The sequence below is a fragment of the Crotalus tigris genome, unplaced genomic scaffold (genome assembly GCF_016545835.1).
Source record: "Crotalus tigris isolate CLP2741 ecotype Arizona unplaced genomic scaffold, ASM1654583v1 scf7180000017647.191426, whole genome shotgun sequence".
In the NCBI taxonomy this organism is placed as follows: domain Eukaryota; kingdom Metazoa; phylum Chordata; class Lepidosauria; order Squamata; family Viperidae; genus Crotalus; species Crotalus tigris.
In genome coordinates this window covers 109,518-136,485 of record NW_024096539.1, presented here as the reverse complement: position 1 = coordinate 136,485, position 26,968 = coordinate 109,518, and the positions used below count along the sequence as shown (strand labels likewise).

Here is a 26,968-nt window from a genome sequence, read left to right as displayed (position 1 = left end):
CAATCTTCTCTTGGCTTCCCACAAGGCAAATTAATAGGAAAGTAGCTAAAGTTAGTAATAACTGTCTACTGGTACCCACATCGGTTTCCTCGCAGAAGATTTAAATCCAATTATACAATTAAAACTGAAAAAGTTAAATCCCCTCCCCACATTTATGAGAGCTTACATTTAAGGAATGACAATTTGAGTGCCTATCCACCTGACAAAAAATTAGTTACGTAAATCTATTTAAAATAACAGGCAGTAATTAACACAACGATCCCTGTTAAAATAATACTGGAACCTCCATGCTAAGTTTCTGTCAAGATTTTCATACCGTAATTTAAAAAGATTGTTGGATGACTTGCACAGGTTGTTGGATCTTTGCTCAATTTCAGTGTTACTGTTCAGTATAAACTTCCTAAACTAAGGAGGGAAACATCATGCTTTTGCCTATTTTTATCTATTCTGATATCCAGCTCTACTATGAATGCAGCTCCTGATATTGTTTTAAAGCAGGGGTCTTCAACCTTGGCCCTTTTATGACTTGTGGACTTCAACTCCCAGAATTCCTCAGCCAGCATGCCTGGCTGAGGAATTCTGGAAGTTGAAGTCCACAAGTCATAAAAGGGCCAAGTTTGAAGACCCTGTTTTAAAGCTTACAAGTTACTGGTATAAACAAGTATATAAGGGGGGGGGGAAATGATTTTTTTTTTTTGGTATCCTATGGGAGTAGGAAGGAGTTATATAAACTTGCCTCGCTGCTTGGATGTTTTTTCAATATCGTGCTGCAGTTTATTAAGATCACTTTCAAAATCTTGACTTCCACAGACATCAAAAAGCTTTTCTTCATATGTGGACAGCTGTTCCTCCTTTTTCCTTAGTTCAGTGGTAATGTGACTTTTGTTTTGTTCTGCTGAAACAAGCTCTTTGCTGAAACATAAGTATTATAATCAGAACTGAGGTTTTTTTTAAAAAAAATCGTTGAAGTGATTTGATTTTCTAGTTCTATTTAAAAATGTTCACTGGGTGGACATCTGACTACCAAATGATGTTCATCAGTTCAAAGCAATTCTATCTATCTTTTTGTTACTTAGATTGCTCTGGCAGATATGCATGGCTTTCACGCTGGCTTAGTTCAGACAATATTAGAACCCATCATCTGTAGGACTGCATTATAGGCTTGTGTATTTGTTTCTCTATTTCAGCACATCAGTAACTTCCTTCATTTCCAGGATACCTTGTCCATAATTTTCCATTTTGTATGAATCAAGAAATAGAGCTTGTAAATTGAGTTCTTATCTTAGTTTGGGGTTTAACTGTAATCGTAATTTGCCCAATAAGAATATCATCAAAAACTAACCAAAAGGATCATACTTTTTTTAATAAAAAACCAAGCTTTTTACGCTTTTACTTCAATGAGTTTATAATCTGAAAGGAATAGATGCTTTTGTTTAAAAGAAAATACTCAGAAGAAATTATTTAAATTACTTGCAGGTCAAATAGCGTAAGTAAACATTTAAAACTATTGGACAAAGAATAACCCTCTCAACCACATATGTACATGCAAAATTTTACTTGATAAACCCAATGGGCACAATCACTCAGTAACCCAAATAGTGAATCATAGAGTTTGCCACATTCTACAGGTCTACCACAGCTGCCACACCACATCTCCATGTCTGATTCTTCTACTTCCCTCTACCCTGAATCTGTCTCGTCTATTTCCTTCATCAGAGTTCTGTTATAATTTAAAGTTTAAACAACCCCATGCTGGGCTATCTTAAGAACTGCTTTCACCCAAACAAATTTCTTTAGCTCTCAGATCTACTAAAGACTAGTTACATATTTTCCTCCTCCCCATCTCTCTGTTGGACTTTGTGGCAAAGCACAGACTATGGAGTTTTTTGTTAGATTTTTCTTTTTTCTTTTTGCCTTTACACATAACAAAAATACAAAGTACATTTTTTCTTTTTTCTTAACAATACTATGTCCTATATCTCTTACATTTATTTACATTACTTCTCATACTTTTTTATTCCTCCATTCTAACCAGTTATAATACATGTCCCATATCTCATAAAATTCTGTAACTTCTTTGTCTTTTATTTCTAAAGTAAGTATATTCATCTCAGCACATTCTAAAATCTTATGTATTACCATTGCACTTGCTCGTATGTTTTCCCTTTTCCAGCATTGCGCATAGGCAATGTGTGCAGCAGTTATTATATATATAATGATGTATTGAAATTGTTTTTCCATCTTTGGATTGATTATGCCTAATAAAAATATTTTGGGTTTAAGTTCAGTTTGTTGTTTTGTTATTTCCTGTATCCATCTCCTTATTTGCTCCCAATAGATCTTTGCTTTGGGGCATTGCCACCACATAGGGTAAAATGTTCCTTCTTTATTTTTACATTTCCAACAATCTGGATTCATGTTTTTGTATATCTTGGCCAATCTCGCTGGTGCTAAATGCCATCTGTAGAACATTTTGTATTGGTTTTCTTTGTATGCTGTTGACAGTATTAGTTTGTAATTTCTGTTCCATATTCTTTCCCATTCATTCAATTCTATATTTCTACCTATATTTCGTGCCCACGCTATCATTGGACCCTTTACTATTTCTTCTTCCAATTCAATTTCTAATAAGAATTTATAGGTTTTTGTTAAAAAATTTTCCTCCCTTGTTTGTCAATATTTTGTCCAATTGCTGTGATGTCTTACTTATACCATACCCTTCCATAACTTTCCTGTATTTTGATTGTATCTGTATATAGGGCCACCAATCAATAATTATCCCGTTCTTTTAATTCTTCCCTTGATCTAAGCTTCCCTTGGTTATCTAATAGTTCCTTATACCTTATCATCTTTGTTTTGTCCAGTGTATTTGGGTGAATCATTGCCTCCATTGATGAGATCCAAATTGGAATTTTCGTATAGTATATTTTTTTTTAACTTTTCCCCATGTCCAAATTAATGCATCACTTATCTGATGTCGGTAGAAATATGTGTGGGATTTCTTATCTTTTCTCCATAAAAATGCATGCCTGTAAGTCATGATCTTCAATTGTTAAGACCCTTTTGTTTTCTAAGTTTATCCAATCGCTGATCCAAAGCAAGCCCGCTGCTTGGTAATAGGTTTCCCACTTTGGAAGCCCAAGGCCACCTCTACTTCTATTGTCCTATAACACTTTAACATTTATTCGTGCTTTTTTACCTAACTATGTACATTTATTAATCATTTTGCTTAATTCGTCAAAAAAAAATTCCCCAGTTTTATTGGAGCTTTTTGAAATAGATATAACAATTTTGGTACTATATTCATTTTGATCACCGAAATCCTTCCTAACAATGTTAATTGTAATTTCCCCCAAATCTCTAAATCTTTTTTCATTTGTAATACTAATTTTTTATAATTGTCTTCTTTTATTGAAGAACATCTTATGGTGAGCCAAATTCCTAAATATTTAATCTTTTTTACAATTTGCAACCCCAAGTTTTCATCTAGTCTCCTTTTTTGTTTTTCAGTTAAATTTTTTACTAATATTTTAGTCTTTTCTTTATTTATTTTTAGTCCTGCCACCATTCCATATTTTTCTATTACATTCATTAACATGTTACCTCTTTCTAATGGTTCCTCTATAAAGAACACTAAATCATCTGCAAATGTCTGTGTCTTGTATTCCTCTGTTTTAACCTTTAATCCTTTTATCTCTTTGTTGTTTCTAATTTGAGTTAATAGCACTTCTAACGTTAGAATAAAAAGCAGAGGTGACACTGAACATCCCTGTCTTACTCCTTTATTGATTTCTATCTTCTCTGTATTCTCCCCGTTTATTATTACTCTGGCCTTTTGTATTTTGTATATTGACTCTTATCCCAAAAAAAGATACGGACCCCAAACAAATAAAAAACCATAGACCAATCTCGTTGTTGAATTCGGACTATAAAATTTTTACTACGATAATTGCGGAATGACTAAAAATAATATTACCGTATATTCCGGCGTATAAGGCGACCCAGCGTATAAGACGACCCCCAACTTCGGTGCTGAGTCGCATGTCTAGAAAGTCGTCTTATATGCCGGAAACTACCATTATTTCCGGCGTACAAGATGACTCGGCATATAAGACGACCCCCGACTTCAGCGCCGATTTTAACGCTTGCGAAAGTCGTCTTATATGCCGGAAAGTACGGTAAACCAAATAATACATTCGGATCAAAATGGTTTTTTACCTACCAGACAAATTAGGAATAACACGAGAACGGTGTTAAATGTCTTGGAATATTATGAAGCACACCCCAAGAAACAGGTTGCATTGGTATTTTTAGATGCTCCGAAGGCTTTCGACAACCTTAATTGGCAGTTTATGTTCCAACAGATAGAGGATATGAAATTTGGAGAGAAACTTGTTAGATTTTTCTAATGTTACCCATATGCTGGCCATTTCTAGTTTAATTTAATTAAATACATTCTCTCTAATGGTACCATGATAATGAATGCTCTGACTCAAGCCATTTAATTTGGTCTCATTACTGCTTAAGTTTCTTTTTTTAAATAATAGTTTATTAAAGATTTACAAAAATTTAAAAAACTAATACAAACTAAAAGAAAAACTGGAAAGTGCAGAAAAGAAAAACAGAAGAAAAAATAAAAATACAGGTAGTCCGAAGTCTGGAATTTCGGTCGCTAAGCAATGCTGTCATAATGCGTAATGTCACATGACCACATAGCTTAGCAACAGTGATACAGGCAGGCATGATTGTTTCCATAACTCCAGATGCATAGATCATTAAGTGGGAAGTGGAGAGAGTCTCAGATAAAGAGTGGGAATGGCGGTGCCACAGGAGGATGGGGGAAGCCCTGAGAGGCCCAACACAAAGGCTGAATAAAATTTGGGAAAGTGAGGAGCTCAGGAAGGCCAGGGAAAGACTATGCTGCCACCCAGTGGCTTGGTAGTGCATTGCAGCTCTTGGGCTGCAAGAAGCCAGAGTTGCAGTGCAGCGTGAAGCCATAGCTACCCCAACAGCATGGCTCAAAGGGGCCTTTTGGTATGCCATGGCTCTGGGGCTGCAAGAAGCTCTAGAGCTGCAGCACAGTGCAAAACAGCTGCTCCAGGAAGTCCTAGCCACCCCAGGAAACCTCACTTTTTTTCCATCTTCTATTTTCCCCAGGTCTTTCAAGAATAGGCATGCTATTTATGCAACAGCATGCCTGATTTGGGGAACAGAGAGAGTGGCCTTTGGAGGAAGATCTAGCACTTCCAGCAGCTACCTCACATAGGGATTATCAGCAGAGGGAGAAAGATGGCGAAGGTCCCTGGAGCACAGGGCAGTGGGGGGAACTGGGACTTTGGGCTGTGGTGGCTGATCATGGCGTAGGGTTTGAGGTAACATGACTCAGTGGAAGCGGCAGTGCTGGGGCTGAAGTAGATACCTGAGGGCAGTGGCAGCTGACTAACCCTGCTAAAGGCCCTAGGCTCTATTTCAACCCTGCCAAAAAGTGCTGCTGTGCAGGACAGCCAAAAGGACATAAATATTGGGGAGATACCTTGCGGGGGAAGGGAAGATGAAGCATCCCTGCAGTTGTAACTGTGGGCATGCTCCATTACAGTTGTGCGTTGAGGATTACCTGTATTCAAATAATTTTGGGGCTGAGGGAATACAGTACAGTTTGCAGTCTTAGGTCCTTGTTTGAAAAGGACTGACAAAAATTTTGAAAATACTCCCCCTTTTCCATTGTACACAAGCCTTAATTTATAATGTAATTCAAAGTACATTTTTAAACATCTAATAGACTGTATGTCAACTCTCCAATGAGCATGGCTGTAGCCATTTTCTCATTCTAGGTTGCCACATAGAATGGAGGGAGAATCTTCTGTCCCGTGGGAGCCAAGGTCATTTACTACTCCCGAGACCAGGGACTAGACGTGAAAAAAAAGCCCACCAGATGAATATATTGGAAAATGTAGTATAATAATAATAATAATAATAATAATAATAATAATAATAATAGTAGTAGTAGTAGTAGTAGTAGTAGTAGTAGTAGTAGTAGTAGTTGGAAGGGACCTTGGAGGTCATCTAGTCCAACACCCTGCTCAGGCAGGAAACCCTATACATTTCAGACAAATGGCTGTCCAGTCTCTTCTTAAAAACTTCCAGTGTTGGAGCATTCACTGCTTCTGGAGGCAGGTTGTTCCACTGGTTAATTGTTGCTTACATAGTTTTGTGGGTGGGACATTATACTTTGTAACTGGGTAATTGTTACTTGTGTATTCAGACTTGGTTTCACTTTTGATCCTACCGATACTATATAACCAATAAACATGTTCTTTAAGGAATTTTCAAGCCTTGGAGTTCTGCTTTATTCATCTCTGTCTGTGGGAACCATGACACTGTATTCTGTACTAATGATCAAAAAGTGAAAGACAGATCTAAGTAATGTTAATACCCACACTTCACTACAGTATAAAATAGAATTAATACTCACTTGAGCTTGGCAAGTTTGTCTCTTGTCTGATTAATTTCTTTAACTCTCGAGTGAAGCCAATCTTCAAGCTGATTTTTGCTTGGAAAAAATCCCAATAAGCAGATTAATTCTTCACTGTGTCTAAATTTAATTTTTCTGATTTGTTCTTCTTTGTCAGCCTTAAAAAAAGAAACAACAATACGATCACTTATAAACAAGAAAGCATTTCTTGGTCTGTAAATACTGAACTAGCTTAGACTTAATAGTAAACTATACAAAGAAAGCTTTAAATATTTGTTTGTCCTTACTTTAAAATAAACATTGTTTACTACTTAATAGATGTGGGAAATAATGTTAATCTGAGTACTCCAAATGATGGATCAAGCATTACATTTGAACTAGCTGTTGCTTTCATGCAAACGCGACATTATCTGTGCTAAATATTTCAAGCATATAGGAGTATCCGATAAAATACACTACTTTATCTTTTTTCAGCATATCCATTTGGGTTATAATTGTAGTATTCAGGTTCAGTTGTTCCATCTCTTTATCCAGTTTCCGAAGAGTACTGTCCAAATTTCCCTTTTCTCTTTGCAGTTCCTTAATTTCCACTTCTAAGGTTTCAACGTTGCAATTTTTCTCAGCTTCAGCTAATTCGTGTTTCTAAAGAGAAATAAAAGAAAGCAGATTTTTCCCCCTCCATTTAGGTATGCATATTCTAATGAACAGACTAGAACTGTATTCACTGAATTAATGCTAATCCTAGCAATATATACTGGATATTCTTTGTAGCCAATTAAGAAAACATCTGTCATTACGACAATAGCACTCTCCAATGGAAAAAGTATCTGAATATAGAAATACTGTAGGTCAGTTCAGAGAAAGGGCTACATTAAGTGTGCCCTTCTCAAACTGATATTATTTTTTTTCACACATGCAGGTGAAAAAACGTGATAGGCTCAGGCCATACCAAAGTAGCCTCTTGTGTTCTGTTCTGATATCTGACATTTAACAAGGTGATAAATAAGATATTTTGGTGGCATCTTCTTCACATTTCAACATCAAAGGGAGCCTCAATGTGTGGCCTGCTTGGAATCGGGCTGCATGGGGGAGCTGTGAGTTTAATACCTTCCTACTTGATAAGAATAAATGAGGGAAAACTAGTTTTAAAACAGGGGTATCAAACTGCCGGCCCATGGGCCGGACGCGTCACGAGGAAACTGTGCCCACCCCATTGCCGCCAATGGGGAAAAATCTCTGATACGTTGCAAGTTTGACATGTTTGCTTTAGAATATAGATTTAGAGAGTATTTAGAACAAACCATGGATGCGAAGAGCTATGTTTATCCTTTAGTTTTATTACATATATAGTTTCTGAACCAAGGCTTACTGCTTTTGTAAGTTCTTGATCCAGTTCCAGGAGTCGATTTGAGGATCCTTCAAGCTGATGTAATTCCTGTTTTAGATTCTTTACTTCAAGTTGTTTCTTATTTTGAATATCTGACTTTAGGACAATGGTTTTTTCAAGTCCAGTTTTTTTATCCCTTATTTCATCAATTTGTTTCTGTTTCATTGTTTCCTTCTCGCCAAATTCTTTCTGATTAAAAGATAAAAATCACAGTTTATTTAAGCAAAGGTTGTAATCTAAAAAATATTACAGAATTAGGCCCACACACATGGGTTCCTCTGCAATCAAATGGCATCAAATTAAGTAATATTTAGGCAATAATGCTTGTAATTATACAGTATGTACAAATGCTCATATAATTCCCATTTCCCATGTTCTGAAAAGAATTCTGTCACTACTGACTCTATGCACAATTATTTGGGGCTAAATTAAAAAAAAACTAATCCAAACAGACTAAAATTAAGAAATGTCTCACAATTAATGCTTTTTAATGTTAATATTTTACTCTACTGAACCTAACTAAATTTGCGATAACTTATTTATATACATATATGGCCCCATCTAACCTATTATTTACAGTATAATTTACTTTAATGTATATACATTGTTTTTGGAGCATGGCATGTCACAAATTAAGCCTAGGTTTCTCACCATCTAACTTTGTTGCACTGGCAGATTAACATATCAGGAAAGGGAAATTTGTAATTAATGTGCATATAATACATTTCACTTTACAGGTAGTCCTCAAATTACAACCACAATTGAGCCCCAAATTTCCATTGCTCATTGAGACATTTGTTTTGAATTTTGCTCCATTTTATGACCTTTCTTGACACATTTAAGTGAATCACTGCAATTGTTAAGTTAGTAACATGGCTTTTAAGTGAATCTGGCTTCCCCATTGACTTTGCTTGTCAGAAGGTTACAAAAGATGGTGGTGGTGGTGGTGATGATGATAATAATAACAACAACAGTAATAATAAAGTTGGAAGGGACCTTAGAGGTTATCTAGTCCAACCCCGTTCGGGCAGGAAACCCTATACCATTTCAGACAAATGGCTGTCCAATCTCTTCTTAAAAACTTCCAGTGTTGGAGCATTCACAGCTTCTGGAGGCAGGTTGTTCCACTGATTAATTGTTCTAACTGTCAGAAAATTTCTCCTTAGTTCTAGGTCGCTTCTCTCTTTGGTTAGTTTCCATCCGTTGCTTCTTGTCCTGCCTTCAGGCGCTTTGGAAAATAGCTTCACTCCCTCTTTTTTGTGGCAGCCCCTGAGATATTGGAACACTGCTATCATGTCATTTCTCGTCTTTCTCTTCATTAGACTAGACCAGGGGTAGGCAACCTTGGCTCTTTTATGACTCGTGGACTTCAACTCCCAGAATTCCTGAGCCAGCATGGCTCAGCTTGGAAACCTCTCCCTTTCCCCTCAGCATGGCTGGCTCAGGAATTCTGGGAGTTGAAGTCCACGAGTCATAAAAGATCCAAGGTTGCCCACCTCTGGACTAGACATACCCAATTCCATGATAACATGACCCTGAGGCATGGCAAGCATCATAAAAACAAGTTAGTTGCCAAGAGTCTGAATTTTGATCATTTGATCATGAGGATACTGCAATGGTTATAAGTATGAAAAATGGCCACAAGTCACTTTTTTCAATGCTGTTGTAACTTGGAAAGGTTGCTAAATGAATATTGTAAGTTGAGGACTACCTGTATTTTTATTCAAAAATGGTGCCTGTGATATTTTGCTACCACAGAAATATATTGAAGTGAAGAAAAAAAAAACACAGAAAAAGCAAAACCCAAGACTTTGTTCTTACTGGTTATTTTTCCTTATTTCTGCCAAATATAATGCCATCCCTACTTCCCTACCATCAAGTTCACTTTTCTCCAGTTATAACCAAAAAGAAAAGGGTATACACTATCACTGAGTGATGTGAATTTTCCTACAACCTATTATTTAAGTGCACTTTAAAGAACTTGCTTTTATTTACATCCTGAGCTCACTGCAACTTTGAATACAGAGATTTTCCTATTTTAGACCAACTGAGGCTTTAAAAATGTACAAATTTAAATATTTACCATTAGATTATTAGCAGTTTCTATATCTTTGTCCTGTCTCTCTTTTACTAGCCTCTGAAAACTATTGATTTGTCTTTCATTCAAAGGTGCTCTTTCAAATCCTTCCAATTCCAACTGAGCTGCCAAAGACTGAATTAACGAATCTCGGGTTCTAATATGTTGCTGGTAACGATCTGCTTGTAACTGAAGACGACCTTCGTAGAAAAAACAGAGAGTTTAAACATATATGTATTCAAGGTTTTACAGGACTGTTGATCAGATTAAAGAAACGGTAAACTGTTATCTACATATAAATAGAAAAAAAAACCCACTGGTTGTGTAATCATCAAGTAAAATTAATTCTGTGGTGGAAAACACCAACAATTGGAAAGTCCAAATGATACTGTGTTTCCCCGAAAGTAAAGTCTACCCCGAAAATAAACCCCAGCTTGATTTTTGAGGGTGGGCCTAATATAAGCCCTACTCCCAAAATAAGCCTTAGTTTCGGGGTGAGGCACACACCTAAAAATCAAGCTAAGATGGGAGTGGGGTATATGGAGCTGCCCCATGTGCCCTGCACCCACTTACCTTGCAGCCAGGCCTCTCCTCACCGACGTCTTCTGCAGCCAGGCCTGCATTTCTCAGTCACAGGCCTTTCCAGAAAGCCACTGCAGCCAAGAACTGAGCGATGGATTCAATCCATTGCTCAGTTCTGCAAGGCCTCTGCCGCTGAGGACCGAGCTATGGATTCAATCCATAGTTCAGTACTCGGCTGCAGTGGTCTTCCAGAAAGGCCTGACTGCAAAATGCTGGCCGGAATGAAGTTGCTCCTTCGGCCGCAAAAGAAATGGACTGGCTGGGCAGGGCTGTTAGTGCCGGAGGTAAGACATCCACCCAAAATAAGACCTGGTGCTTCTTTTGGATGCAAGAAAAAAAAAAAAAAGACCCCGTCTTATTTTCAAGGAAACACAGTAGTTAATTAATTCCAAAGCTATCGTATTACAGTGGATTACTGGTTTGTTGTACCTAAAAAGAAGAGTAAGAGACATAGGACAAGAGAGATCCTAAATAACAATATAGTTCAAGGTGTGTGTGTATATACAAGCAGAAGATACCAAATAAAGAAAATATAGCTTTATAACTGATAAGGAAACAGGACAGTCAAGAAAGAAGACATAAAGATCTTTCATAATGTAACCATACGCACATTCCTTAAAATTCAATATAACAGCTTTAATATATTAGCTATGATTGTTATTCTTAACAGACTGACACTGTATTTATAACTAGAAATTTATACAAACAAACAGTATATAACGTCTCAGATAGGATCCTCACCAAAGCTGAAACCAATGTCCTTTCCAAAGGATTCAACTTTGCAGTCACTCCCAAACACATCCCCACTGAAACCATTATATGAGGATTGAAACCAGCCTGACCAAAATCAACCCCGACGACGCTAACAGAATCAGACTCGAAATCACCAATAACCTCTGCACCAGCAAGCCACCCAAAAGCAACTTAACCAAAGAGGAACAGACAGCTCTACTTAACCTGAAAGAAGACATAATAATCCTACCAGCAGACAAGGGCAATGCCACGGTGGTTATGAACACATCTGATTACCAAACCAAATTAACCAACCTACTCCAAGACTCCACATACAAACCTCTAAACACAGATCCCACCACCTACCTGGAAAAAACCACCAGATCCAAAATAAAAGCCTCCCCTATTAGTGAAGAGATCCAGCAAAGAAGCATTCCCAGAGAGAAATCATCCAGATGCACTAAGCTCTATGGTCTCCCCAAGATACACAAAGAAGGAACCCCACTTAGACCCATAGTCAGCTCCATAGGCTCACCTCTACAAAACCTAGCCAAATTTCTCGCCAAACAACTACAGCCCTATGCAGAATCCATCACCTCACACGTAAAAAACTCATTCCATTTCATAGAGATCATAAAGAAACAAAACGTACAGCCCAGCGACCTACTCGTGAGCTTCAATGTCATATCCCTCTTCACTCAAGTGCCAATCAAAGAAGCCTTGACAGCTATCCAAAACAAATATAACCCCCCCCCAAAACACATCCTAGATCTGACCAACCACTTCCTATCCAACACATACTTCATTTATAATGGACAAAAATACAAACAAATAGAAGGAGCACCCATGGGATCACCCCTCTCACCTGTCATTGCAAACCTCTACATGGAACACTTTGAAACCCAAGCTCTAGAAAAATCTGATCACAAACCCAAACTCTGGCTCAGATACGTAGACGACACCTTCATAATCTGGCCACATGGGAAAGAAAAACTGGACAACTTCCTCACACACCTCAACAGCCTATACCCCAAAATACAGTTCACTATGGAAACAGAACCTAATAACCAACTTCCCTTCCTGGATGTCTTAGTCTACAAGAAATCCAATGGCTCCCTAGGACACACCGTCTACCAGAAGAAAACACACACAAACCGCTCATACTGCACACTCTCTCACACCACCACCCAGCACAGATCAACTCCGTAGCCAAGACACTCATCTCCAGAACAAAACGTTTAGCTGATGAACAACACCTAAAAACCGAACTACACACTCTCACTAATGTACTAACATCCAATGGATTCCAAAGAAATAAGATTACCAAACTAATCCAAAAAGAAACCCCCATTAAAATCCAAGACAGAGAACAAGAAAACGGCAAAGTCCTCCTCCCATACATAAAAGGCACCACAGACAGAAACAGTAAGATCCTCAACAAACACAACATCAAGACAGCATTCTGCACAAACAGAAAAATATCCACCATCCTAAGAAACCCCAAAGACAAAATTGAGTTAGAAAATCAAGGAGTATATGAAATCCCATGCACCGCTTGTCCCACCACATACATCGGACAAACCAACAGAAGAATAAGTGCACGCATTGAAGAACATAAGAACTCAGTCAAAAAAGAGGAACCAACTTCTTCCCTGGTCCAACACCTTAAAGCCACAGGACATGAAATTGACTTTAAAAAGACCAGAACTATTGCCAAAACTGAACACTTTAATAACAGAATAATCAGAGAAGCCATCGAGATAGAAAAACGCCCACACAGCATGAATAAACGAGATGATACCTCCCGCCTACCAGCCATTTGGAAACCCGCCCTTATTGACAAACGAGTCCCTAACACAAAGAATGACACCAGACCCACATTCACAAAAGCCACACAGGATGTCAGCACCACACATCCACGCAAAAAGCAAACCCAAAGCCACACCGATGATGAGGCACGACCACAAACCAGAAGCCAGACCACAGCTGCATCATTAGCCACTTTAAACCCCTCCAATCGTACATGAAGCAAACTGACACCCACTATGAAGATAAGGCACGACCACGAATGCGAAGCCAAACAACAGCCATGCAGCTCACCATCTCAAATCCCCCTGCAACTCAGACTAACCCGAGCACAACAAAGCCCCCACCCAAACAGAATACTCCCCCATCCAATCAGAGCACAGCCAACTCCCCATCCAATCAGAGCACAGCCAAGCCCCAAACCAATCAGAACACACCTCCACCCAATCAGAACACAGCCAAGCTCCCATCCAATCAGTTCATACCCCCACTAGAGTTAAAAGGAAGAAACAGCTACGATCACACATTGCTCCTAGAAGCAAGAAGCCGAAAACACCAGCCTGAAGATGACGAATAGGACTTCGTTGAAACATCGCCAAGACACTTCCAATTTGACGCGGGAGAAAACCCGAATAACCAAAGACCTACATACAAACACCTGAGAAAACCTCAGAAAACATACATACATACATACATCCTTAATTATACCAAAAATGTGAATCCTGGGTAAATTCATATAATAGAAATAAAATAGTCCGAGCACCAGGATAATAGTAAAATAAAAACTGTTTAATACAAAAGCTAAAGCTAAGCTTTTGTCGGCTAATACTGCCGACATCATCAGAGCATAATACAAGATTACTGGGAGTCCTTTTTATATTGCCGGATGGCTCTGCGCCCGGCTTCTCGATCTAGTTATCGGTCCGTCCATTTTCTCTACTTGGTTTGTTCTTAAAGGGCACGCGTCTCTTGCTGTGTTATATATATATATATAATATGCTACAGAATATACAGTATATTCTATATTCTGTAGCATATTTCCTTAAGTCCTCTCATGGTGTGAACTACACAATCAATTAATCATTGGAAAGCACTGATTGCCACAATAATAAACATTTCATTCTTAAAGATGTTACACAAGGAATCTATATATTATATAAGTAAGCAGAAGTAGATAAATAAATTGTTATATAATCGATTCAACCTGAGTTCTTATTGCAGCTCACCATAATTGTCAGGTAAAGGAGGAGGAGGAGGAGGAGGAGGAGGAGGAGGAGGAGGAGGCTGATTCTGAATTTTTTTTGTTGCAATTCCCTCATATCTCTTCTGAAAGCTTCTTATATGAATTATGAACATTCCGGGAAAAAGACTAGGATCTGTTACATGGTCACAGTGAAAATGATACAGTATTTGATGCTATTTTCTAATTTAGATATGTGTAACTTTAGCTGAGCTGAGAAGCACTCGCTGCTGAGGCCACACTCATGTTAAATATGAATGACAATTTATGTGGCCATCCTCCTTTACCAAATTATAATTTAAGTTAGTAAGTCAATTAAATTGGTGTTGGGATGGACTGTATCCAAAAGATGTAACAGAAAAAATGACAGAGATTTGACAAATTATTTGACAAGGTAAGAGATGGTATTGAAAGTGGATTTATAACTCACAGGCCAGGAGAATGACTTAGAAAAGGACATTCCACTGGATTTACAAAAGAAATTGGCTGAGGCTTTCCAATTTTAAAGGCAAATACAAATGACAAACCAAGAAAGTAATTTGAATAATTTTTTCCTACTGGATTTACAAAGAAGGCTTGTTAAAGAACTATATGAGATGGGAGGGGAAAAAATGAAAGAAATAAAATCCTTCGACAATATTTGAATGAACTAAAGATTAAGATTTTTAAAAATAAAAGGAAGGATTATAAAGCTGGCTTATTTGATAAAGGCTGAAACAAGATAGATTGTTACTTCTGGCAACCTTTTATGAACTTTCTGATGACATCAGGACTGAAAAGATGATGTTTCATGGATTTGTTCACAGATAAGAGATGGGATGAAGAGATAAATGTTTGTAACCTTAGAGGTGAAGAATCACTAAATTTATGCTTGTTGTGATCAAGGTTGGAAATCACTTCTTTATATATTACTTTTTTATTATACATTTTTCTTTCTTCTTTTTTTTCTTGCATTTTTACTTCTATGCTTTTTAAGTTTAGTTTTTATTAAATTTTTCTACTATAATCAATGTTTATTTATTAAACAAATTTATACAGTCACCCAACTAACACATGGTGACTATGTGTGGGTTACAAAAAATTCAAAGCATAAAACTAATATAATCCTATCTCCCACCCACTCCAAAAAGTATAATCACACCAATCACTTAATTTTCTATGTATCAGCCTCCATCTTAAGAGTCTTCTGGAAAAAGTAACAAGTTGGGGGTCAATTTTATCTCTGAGGGGATTATATTCATTCCAAAGAGAGAAAGAGAGAGCTATCGCTTTTTCTTTTTCAGATCCTTTTTCTCCCCCCCCCCATTTCCCTAATCGATAGGACCCACAACATGCTCTGCTCTCCCACCCTGGTGGGTCAAGTAGATTTAACTGGGCAGAGGCAGTCCTTCAAATAACCTGGTGCCAAGACATGTAGGGCTTTAAAGCCAGCGTCTTGAATAGCACCCGGAAGCAGATCAGTAACCAATGCAGCTCCTGCAAAAATCTTAATAAAAGTTATATATAACATAAAAAAATACTCGTACCAATTTCACCATTAACGCGCACTAAAACGTTAACAAAAAATATACCTTGTTCAACTAATAATTCTGATTTTTCTCTGTTAAATCTTTGGCATTCTTTGTTTACTGCCTCCAATTCTCGCTGACACTCCGTAAACCGCTTCTCCTTTTCTCTCACAGTTTTCTGATGGTTTTGATACATCCTTCTAAGTTGCTCATCACTTCCTTGAAAAACCTAACATTGCAATGTAGGAGGAAAAAAAACTTTTAGAAATAATTTATCTTTTTCAGAGTGGGAGTCTTGCAAAGGCCAAAGATGATATGACATAAAGAAGTAGATGATTATGACTTCCTTTACTAAACTAAAAACCTAATTCACAAGGCCGCATTGTTGCTATGAAGACTGACAAATACTGCAGTGGACTGGGAAAATGTTAACCTTTTTCCTAATCTAGCTCTCATCTCAGTTCTGAATGTTGCCGTATTGCTTACCGGTGGATTTGCTCACTAAAAACACTGCAATAGTAATAACATATGCAAGAGGGATGACTGATCCTAAACAGAAAAGCTGCTGGGAACAAAAATCTAACCTTTACCATTGGCTCAGCATAGCATTCACATGCAGTAGCCAGATAATATTACCTAGTTTGGGTAATGAAATGTCTGAAAGAAAACAACCAAGCTCAGAGAGCACCAAGGACCTCTCATTTCAACCCCGAGCTACAAATATTCTTTATGGGTAAATGCAGTTTTATAGTATTCTACTTCATGCAAACATAAACAATACAAGTAAACCTTCTCCATTTTTTGTTGCAGGTCTTGATTGTCCCTTTCCATCTGCTTTCTCCGACTTTCCAGAGCTTTGCTTTCATTATCAAGTCTCGTTACTTTTACAAGATTCTGTTCTATTTCCATCAAGGAATTCTGAGAAAGGAATAAATATTTAACGTAATGAAGCTGTGTAATAATTAGGAGGGAGGATAAAACAACCTTGTAAACAAAGCCCTTAAAGCAGGGGTTCTCAACCTTGGCAACTTTAAGACTTGTGGACTTCAACTCCCAGAATTCCTCAGCCAGCTTTGCTGGCTGAGGAATTCTGGGAGTTGAAGTCCACAAGTCTTAAAGTTGCCAAGGTTGAGAACCCCTGCCTTAAAGGAATTAGCCATTTGGGCTCTAAGGAAGGAAGCAAGGAAAGCTCTCTTCCATCTTCAACCACCATATTTTTAAGGTGGGCATGGAGCTCAGGTTGCCATCTATCTGGACATTAAGACCCAATTTTCAAATATCCAATTTTGTTTTTTTTAAAAAAATATTCAACTTATTGCTCTCTTCATGCCTTTTCATGTTTCATTAATTAAGCACACCTTTAAACGAGGGTGACAATTTGGAATCAGCGACCAAGCTGAAATAAAAAGTTTCGAGTTGCCAGCTCTGAGGACACATGCATTTAATCAACGTATTATAGATAGTAAATCACCTTTAGAGGCTCCAGTTGGTTTTCAATATGTCTGACGTTTTCTTTGGAGGCAGCTAATTGAGTTTCCCTGCCAGTTAGCTGATTCTGGATCTCTTGTGCTTTTTCTTTATTCTGCTTCAAGTACTTCAGCTCCACCTGACATTCTTTCACTCGCTGCCCTTGCTTCAGGCGCACCTGACGAAGTGTTTCCAAAGCCTTAATATACCTTTTGGAAAGAAAAAAATGTAGGGTGATTTTTTTTAACTAAAATTGTATCTGTAACTTCTATAGACAGCTTTTATTAATATTAATCTTTCTTACTCAAGAAGGCCCAAATATAGATTACCTTGTCGCTGAAAAGATCTCATCGAATTTCTGTTTCAGGGCCTTTCCTTCACTTAAAGGCCAGTTGGAATCTTCTTGATGACAGAAAATGACATTATTAATTACAGATTTAGAAACTCCAAGAGCAGCAATCATCTCTCGGTCAATTTCTGCGCACTTGGAGCTCAGACTGACTTTCTCCCCATGCCTGTATGAACATAGGCACAAAAACACAGCAAGTGAATGCTAAACATTATACACACAATTTTTTTATATTTTTTGTGGCAAGTTTTTTGGTCACTTCAAATCAGTGTTGACTGCTGTGATTGCCTGGACAAATCCTTGCAGTTTTCTTGGTAAGATATTTGATGGTGGCTTAGCGTTGCCTTTTTTTCTACGGCTGAGAAAGAACAACTGGCTAAAGTCATCCCATTGGCTTTGTGCCTAAGGCAGGACTAGAACTCATGGTCCCTTGTTTTATTCCATATATTTCATGACTATTTGATTTTTTTATATTATTCTTACGTTTATTGTTTTCTAATATATCATATAAGGACACTACAGCTCTTTTCAATATCACAGAAGAAAAACATACATTGTTAGTTATATTATTTGCTCAATTAAATCAATGTATTAGAAAAGAACAGGAAGCATCAAATAAAATAAACATATTTAGAAAAGATTCCAATCGCAACTTAGTACAAGATTACAATTCTTTTGGTGGCATGTAAAAATAGAAGGTGCATCTACGAGACATACAATTATACTTCTGCACTGATATAATCCCAAGATCACATCCAATTAAAAAAATATGAAAATTCACTCACTTTATTCTTGTAATTATTCCTTCAAGAGTTTTAAATTCTGTCTTCTTTCCTTTCTGAGAACATACCATGGACCTCTGGACAGCAACAAGCTCTCCATTAACATCATGAAATTGAAGTCTTATCTGAGCTCTGACATCTGTTTCATTGGCAACCTATCCCAATGGAAAATGCATTTAAGAATTGGTTCAGCTTATTTACAGGTCCAGGAAGACCAACGGTTTCTTCCCGTAAATCACCTCTTTAACCATGTTTATTCATAATAAAAGTGGAGGCAGAGATTTAAAAGTTGTTTTCTTGATATTGGACATTGATGATGGACTGAATTTCCTCTATTTCTTCTCCAGAGTTGAGGGGCTCTTTTTGAACAGATTTGAGAGATACAAGGAGAAGCACAAGGACAAGAAACCTTAGCAGATTCTTTACTGCCTGAGGAGAAAATCATTAATGTCAGCTGCATGCAAGCAAATCTGAGGATGAAAAAAAAATCTTATAGGAAAAAAACATCCCAAAGAAGGCTAATAAATTTTAAAAAATCGTAAGGAAGTTGTCATGAGAATAGAATTGTAAAGGTATATGCACTGACGAAATTTCCATCAGTCATTTACAAAAGGACACATTGCTTGGATCTGCACATATACTATGCCAAAGACCAACTAAGAAGAACTGGCAGCTGTCACTTCACATTTCTGTGTCTATGATAATATTTTGTATTTTTCCAATGAATTTATAATGCAATTTTTTCTGGTGAAAAATATTTTAATCCATTGTTTACATTTATGCATCAACATGCTCTTCAAGCAGAGACACTGCATCTCAATGCACAACATAGAAAATAACAATTGTCATTTTTCTTGAAATAGGGAACTACAAGTTCCTCATCAACTTAATCTACACACTGCAGTTTACTAGACAAACAAACCAGCAACTGCATTACTTACTTTTGGATCATGGACAAATGAATTTCCTTTGCTGCCAGGTGGGAAGTCCCCAGTACAAATATATTTGAGGCATTCTATGATAGTCTAATGAAATGGAAACAAGCATCAGAAATATATTTAATAGCCACTAAATGACTATGCCTAGATGAGCAGATTAAAAAAGTAGACTCCCTCATTTATTATTTTCTCCAACCTTCCCATATGTCTAAGAAATGATATAAATGATTTACTCATATTATAATGATGCTGATGCTCTCAGAACTACAAATACAGAGCTTTGCTGATCACTTCTATTAGCAAGAATTTCCACCGACAGATTTGTACAGACTTGCAAGATGTTATGTATCTGACACAAGCTGACTTCTCGTGTATATTGTTAAACAAATGAGAGAACAAAATGTTTAAAGTTAGTTCTTTCAAAGCATCTTCCTATACAGAAAGAAGTGTCTTGCTATTTTCCACAGTCATGTTCTTAAATGTAAAATACACTGTCAATGAACAGATTGGTGAAAAAAGTAAGGTTCTACATTTAGGCAATAAAAACCAAATGTACAGGTAGAGTATAGGGGGTACCTTGCTCAATAATAGCAACTGTGAGAGAGATCTCGGAGTCCTAGTGGACAATCACTTAAATATGAGCCAGCAGTGTGCTGCAACTAACCAAAAAAGCCAACACAGTGCTAGGCTGCATTAACAGAGGGGTAGAATCAAGATCACGTGAAGTATTAATACCACTCTTTAATGCCTTGATAAGGCCACACTTGGAATACTGCATCCAGTTTTGGTCACCATGATGTAAAAAAAAGATGTTGAGACTCTAGAAAGAGTACAGAGAAGAGCAACAAAGATGATTAGGGGACTGGAGGCTAAAACATATAAGGAATGGCTGCTGGAAGTGGATATGTCTAGTTTAATGAAGAGAAGGACGAGGGGGGACATGATAGCAGTGTTCCAATATCTCAGTGGCTGCCACAAAGAAGAGGGAGTCAAGCTATTCTCCAAAGCGCCTGAAGGCAGGACAAGAAGCAATGGATGGAAACTAATCAAGGAGAAAAGCAGCCTGGAACTAAGGAGAAACTTCCTGACAGTTAGAACAATTAACCAGTGGAACAACCTGCCTCCAGAAGCGGTGAATGCTCCAACACTGGAAGTTTTTAAGAAGAGACTGGACAGCCATTTGTCCGAAATGGTGTAGGGTTTCTTGCCCGAGCAGGGAGTTGGACTAGATAACCTCCAAGGTCCCTTCCAACTTTATTATTATTATTAAAAATACATATAAATAAGAAGCATACATCAATACCATGGAACGGTTAGAAATCCATGGACATATTCAAAATTTCTGCTAAATATAGAGTAGGTAGATAAATTGGAATGAATGTACAAATTACTTAAGAAATGCATGTGTGCTGTACAATCATGTTTTTTAAAAAATATATTCAGTGTTGTAGTTAACCTGCTCATAAACACTTTGTGTGTGATGAGAGTTTATCTGTTGTACTATTAAAATATAAATAAAAAGTTAATTGATGTTACCTTTAAAAAAGTAGCCACAAATTTAAGAGAATGAAGGGAGAAAAAGAGAGATGGTCAAGAGACAAGACAGGATAGGAAGGATAAAGAAAAAAGAAAAAAGAAGTAACCAGTGGGATGGGGAGTAAAGTAAGGACAGAATCTTGGTACTTGTGCAAATTAAATAATCGATCTGTAAATGAGCACACAGACGTTTTGATGATATATCTCTTTAAAAGAAAATATATATTCTATACAATTTGTTCTTTCAATGTCAGTGTTAAAAAAAGTTTTATTTGTAAGGAGCTAATCTTCAAGGTAAATGAAAAACAGAATACCACTCTTCCTCATAAGACATAATTCCCAATTTTGTTATTTATTTATTATTCTTTTGGGATATTTGTAGTTAAGATTTTAAAATATATTTATTCTCAGAATTAAGCCACTTCTGAGCATTGGGATGGGTGGTAAGAAAGTATAGTTTATTTAAAAAGAAATCAAACCCACTTGAATCTTACCGTTTTTCCAGCACCATTTGGACCCACCAAAATAGTTAGAGGATTAAAGAAAGCGATAACTTGTTTATCTTTATCCTCCACACCAAAGCTCCTCACACCAAGAATACTCATTTTATCAATCTTAGACATGTTTGAAAAATATTCTTCTTTCCACTAGCAGTAAACTGTATTCAAAATATCCTGCAGAGTAATAGTTAAATAGAATAAAAAATGATAGTTTCAATAATCTTTCTTCTAGATAAGGGAAACAACATGCCATATGTAATTTGCTTAGATTTGCATATAAATTTCTAAATATAGAACTAAAAGAATAAAACTTCAGTAAACAATTTTGTCAAAACGTTTTCATCCACAATTCAAAAGGTAGACTAGCACCATCTATTCCAGACTTTATTGATCCATAAATTAGATGACACTCAAGCTTTCACCTCAATATTACTATGGTATGTAAGGAAAGGCAGAAAGTTGTGAGGACTTTGGGTATAGATAAGAACTTTTGTTTTTAATAAAAAGCTTGATTAAAAATAAACACAAAGTGGATTTTCAAAAGACCAATTGAATAAGCTAAGAAAAATAATAAGGAAGTTGCATGAGAATAGACTCATAAAGGTAAAGGTGGGGCAACCAGCTGGGAATTCTTAAAAAGAAAATTAAGGATAATGTAATCTCAAATAATACCAATGAGAAAGAAAACAAAACAATATCTAAAGGAGCCAACATTGTTGAATAAATAGCTTGTGAAAAAGCTGTCACTAATGAAAGATGGTTATTGGAAATGGATGGAAAAATTAACACCAAAGAAGTTACAGAATATACATAACTGCAGTACTATCTCCCTGACATGGTTTGGTAATATTTGTTGCTGTTGCTGTCATTTGTAACTATAATTGCTTTGTATCACCTAAAGTTGCTTTGGTAACTGAAGCTGTAACGCTAAATGCTTATGCAGTTCTTTTAATTATGTTCCAAACAACTTCCGCATCCTCTTTCTTATACCCACTTTCATTCCTTCTGTTGAGAGATTACTTAGGATCCAAGATTTCTTCATACTGGATTTTTGCTTTCTTTTCTGGTACTCAATCTACTTGCCTTCTAGTTTCTTTTACTTCTTCCCTTTTCTTCCATGTCCATCTTTTCCAACATCCATGCTTAATACAGTACTTGAAAAATAGTGTCTCATATTTGGAATCTCTCACTGTCCTTGTATTCTTTGCAAATTCTCTCAATTATTTGTTAAAAACTACATCATACACTTTTAAATAAATTTGAGCATATAGATGCACAAAAACTTGCTTAAACCACATAGTAAGATCAAGTGGTTCTTTTTCAAAGAGCTACAGAATAATCTTCATATTTGTTTTTTTGACCTCTACCCTAAAATTTACTTTGAAAAGCTCTTTAGAAGTGGAAAGGAATAAGAAGGCGTTCAGAAATACACAATCTTGTTAAACCCAAAAATGTGAACTCCCACACTGTTAAAAATGGAATCATAGAGGGAGTATACGTTTAACAGAAGGATCTTTGGATGCTCGTTTCATGATCTACAATTCTGGGATATACTTGAAACTGCTGTTAAGACAATTGAAAACCACTTCTTTATAAGCTTTTTAAAAATCTTTCTTTTCTCTTTCTTACATTTTTTACATATTACTTTACTTTGTTTTCAAAATTTGTACTGTTTTTCTCTTTAAAAAATTGTATGTATACACACACACATATATGTAGGTCTTTGGTTATTCGGGTTTTCTCCAGTGTCATATTGGAAATTTCGAAGAAGTCCCATTCGTCATCTTCAGGCTGGTGTTTTCAGCTTCTTGCTTCTAGGAGCAAGAAGCCGAAAACACCAGCCTGAAGATGAGGAAAGGGACTTCGTCGAAATGTCGCCAAGACACTTCCAATTTGACTGGGAGAAAACCCAAATAACCAAAGACCTACATACAAACACCCGCGAAAACCTCAGAAAACACACACATATACATATACACAATACACACACACAAAATACATAGACACATACATATATATGCATGAATATATACTGGTACATACATACACACAAACACACACAGAGCATTCCATGCATACATTTATTTTTTAAACATATCAGGAGCAACGTTAGAAGCCTCAGTGCAGGGATCGGAGGAGGAGGAGGATGTGCTGCTACTTCAAAGGGAAGTCCTTTTGAAGAAAGGTTTGGCTGATGAAAGGCATCGCCACCTCTCTAGCAATTGGTTCCACTGAGAAGATCTGAGATCTGCCTGCATCCGTTGTTTCTGTTAAAAAAATACAATGCCCCCGCGGGGGAGAAGAGAACACAGGCCGGTGGAAAGGACAAAAAAACAATGCAGCCCACTCTGGCGCAAAACCCCAATGCCCACCGCAGCGGGTTCTCCTTCTTAACTCAGCAATTCCTTTACGGCAAGGATCCCGCCCCCGGCACCCCACATCCCCCAGTGTGACTCAGAAGCCACGGGGCAGAGGCCAGGGCTTTGAGGAAGGGGGGAACCCGGCGCCGGAATTCCGAAGGAGGATGAGCATCCCGCGCGCACGACTCCCGCTTTCTGCGGCCGAGAACTTCCCAGACCGGCAGTGAAACGGCGCGAGAAGGGGGGCGGGGGAACCCTACCTTTCTTGGGGCGGGGAAGGGGCGCAGCTCTGCAAAGGGAGGAGACTCGGATTTTTTTGGGGGGGATGCAGTTTCTGGCCGCTCGACGATTTAACATAGAATCGCGCAAGACAGAACCTACCGCCTTGATTGACACGCCTGGCTCACAAATGGCATGGGGTGGGGCGTGCCTGACGGAGCAAGGGCTCTCGAGCGGGAGGAGTTACGTCTACCGCCCGGGCCGCGAACCCGCCATTAATTTCCCGCCACCGCCGAAGAAACGTCACCTGTCTGACGTCAGCAACCTGCGAGCATAGAGATAGTCAAATATAGAGTGGCCTCAGCAAACGCGGAGGAGGAGACGAGGAGGAAAGGCTCTGGTAAAGCAAGCGTAGGCCTGAGCTCTAAGAAATCGTGTCTAGGAAGATGATTTCCAGTGATTCCACGAGTGGCATTTCTAAGTGCCTCGTTCCTGCCCGTGACAGCTTGCCGCTTAGGAACCAGGAAATAGCCCCCGGCTTATACTACTAATAATGCTTTTAGAACTACAACTCTCGGCTGCCACAAGGAAGAAAGGGCCAATTTATTTACCAAAGCAGCTGAAGGCAGGATGGATGGAAACAACCTAGAACTAAGGGGAATTTTTCTGACAGTCAGGACAATTAACCAATGGAACAGTTTGCCTTCAGAAGTTATGGGAGCTTCATCACTGGAAGCTTTCAAAAAAGAGACTGGACTGCTATCTGTCAGAAATGGTGTAGGGTTTCCTGTTGGGGCGGGAGGTTGGACTAGATGACCTACAAGATCCCTTCAAACTCTATTCTGTTCCATTCCATTCCATTCTCCTTCAGAAGTGCTCCATCACTGGAGGTTTTTAAAAAGAGACAGGACAGCCACTTGTCTGGAATGGTGTAGGGCAGGGGTGTCAAACTTGGAAGTCACGTGACATGTCACGACGTATCGTGACTTTTTTTCCATTGCCAGCAATGGGGTGGGTGCGGTTTCGGCATGACACATCTGGCCCATGGGCCGGCAATTTCATACCCCTAGTATAGGATCTCCTACTTGAGCAGGGAGTTGGACTAGATGACCTCCAAGATCCCTTCCAACTCTGTTACTTAGAGAATTGTAGTTCATGAGATCAGGGAGGTGGACTAGGATATTTAACAGCCCCTAATTGAATTGAAGACCTCAGAAGCTAAAGAGGCCCGAATCTGGTTAGTCCATGGTTGAGGGAAATTGTAATTATGCAGGCTGGACTGGGAATTTAAAAAGCATATTGGGGGGAAAAAAGTTGTGGTAAACCAATGGGATATATGGGATCAATAAATTTCAGATATGTCTATCCAAGAGCAAACTTCGGCACGACTGATTATTTTGCTGTATTTTGTTTACTAAACAAAAGTTAGTTGCAGAGCATAAGACTTCAACATATAACCTTGGCTTTAGGTCAGGGAATTAAGGAGATAGTTTTTCTGCAGGTCATTGAAATTCCAAGCCATTTTCTCCAATTTGCCTCAGGCATTTCTTCCCCAGTCTGAAATCTGAGAGAAAGCCAATAATTTCATGCAACTGGCTGGAACTCTAACATTCTGAGGTACGCAGCCTGATGTTCCTGCTCCTAAAAATAAAATAAATAAAAAAATCCACCCAGTTCAGGGATTGGATACTATCAGAGGCTTGGACTTGCTCATCTGCAAGGCATCTCCCACATCAATCACAGGAATAAAATCTGCATTGGCAATGGCAGGACAAATTTTAACAGCAAAATTTTCCTTTTCTGAAAAATTCTACAATTATTAACTAAGCATACTGGTGGAATTATTACTATTTGGGGGAGCACAGGCATGACTATTAATTGTAATATAGACATACAATTCAAAATCCATCGCACTGACCATGACAAATGCCCTCCTCAGTTGTTCAGAATTCTATTCTGGGGCAGGAGACAGCCTTTCCACCCTGTCTGGCTCTCAATTTTTCTAGATTCAAAAGGAACTGCAGGACACTATTACTATGAGCAGCATATAAATTTAGTAAATAAATAGAATAAAAAGAATAAATAATTATACTGTGTGGGAGTGGAACTCCTATGTAATCTGAGTCCTCAATTTATGAAGTACTGTAGATGTTCAGCCAAATGTAGTTAAGATTTTTTCCCAGACCATTTCCATAACCAGAAGGATGAAGGCAGAAGAAACAGAGTGCTGTCCCCATTTTTTGTCCATGCACACAGTTCCTGAATAGCTTAAAGAGGCTAAGAATAAACTTGAATTCAAAATGTCAATTCTGATAACCTTCCCTGTGTATGTGGAAATGGTACAGCTTTTGTCTGCTTGGTTTTATATCTCTTCTGATAAACTAGAAATAAATATGCAATCTTCTTGTGCCATATCCGTTATCGGACTTTGGTGATCATGTTGGTGATCCTGTTTTTATCAGTAGCCGCACAAAAAAGTACCGCTGAGTTTTGTCCAAACTAGTCCCTTAGATTTTGAAACCATGATATTCTTCTTCTGCCTGGACCTCGTTTGCCTTCAATCTTTCCCTGGAGGATTAAATGGAGTATGCCATAGTTTTCTGGGTGTCGCATGACATGTCCGAGATATTCTAACTGATGATTTCTCTTGGCTTTCCCAGGCGGCTTATCACCTCATTTCTGATCTTGTCAACCCAGCTTATATGTAACAGCCGCCTGTAAATCCACATTTCAAATGCTTCTAGTCTCTTCAGGTGGCCTTCTGTCAAGAGACCAACTCTCTACTCCATAGAGCAGGATAGAAAAAATATGGACTATAACAGCGGTTCTCAACCTTTGGGTCGCGACCCCATTTGGGGTTGAACGACCATTTTATGGGGGTCGCCAAACAACGCGATCCACCATTTTTCCCTCAGAGGGCGCCGCCGCGCATGTGCGCCCGCATGGAGGCAGCACTGCGCATGAGGCCGCGCATGCGCACAGCGCATGGGGGCGGCCCCGCGCATACGCACCG

At 38.1% G+C, this 26,968-nt stretch overlaps 1 protein-coding gene across 3 annotated transcripts in view; it reads right to left on the bottom strand.

Annotated features, from left to right (window-relative positions):
- The window catches only part of RAD50 (RAD50 double strand break repair protein), a 49,280-nt gene extending 25,009 nt beyond the window's left edge, over positions 1-24,271 (bottom strand). The window contains exons 1-14 of one of the 3 annotated variants that reach the window (XM_039335714.1): positions 23,997-24,084; positions 23,456-23,643; positions 21,371-21,550; positions 19,344-19,427; positions 18,406-18,557; positions 17,601-17,786; positions 17,276-17,480; positions 16,594-16,722; positions 15,868-16,033; positions 9,943-10,136; positions 7,842-8,048; positions 6,932-7,114; positions 6,473-6,630; positions 737-912 (exon numbers count right to left, since the gene is read on the bottom strand). In XM_039335714.1, coding sequence (XP_039191648.1) covers positions 737-912; positions 6,473-6,630; positions 6,932-7,114; positions 7,842-8,048; positions 9,943-10,136; positions 15,868-16,033; positions 16,594-16,722; positions 17,276-17,480; positions 17,601-17,786; positions 18,406-18,557; positions 19,344-19,427; positions 21,371-21,499 — 1,969 coding nt within the window. In that variant the 5' untranslated portion in view covers positions 21,500-21,550; positions 23,456-23,643; positions 23,997-24,084. Of the gene's footprint in view, positions 1-736; positions 913-6,472; positions 6,631-6,931; positions 7,115-7,841; positions 8,049-9,942; positions 10,137-15,867; positions 16,034-16,593; positions 16,723-17,275; positions 17,481-17,600; positions 17,787-18,405; positions 18,558-19,343; positions 19,428-21,370; positions 21,551-23,455; positions 23,644-23,996 lie in introns of all 3 variants that reach the window. The other 2 variants (XM_039335712.1, XM_039335713.1) reach the window with 2 other exon arrangements.
- Positions 24,272-26,968: the final 2,697 nt, after the last annotated feature.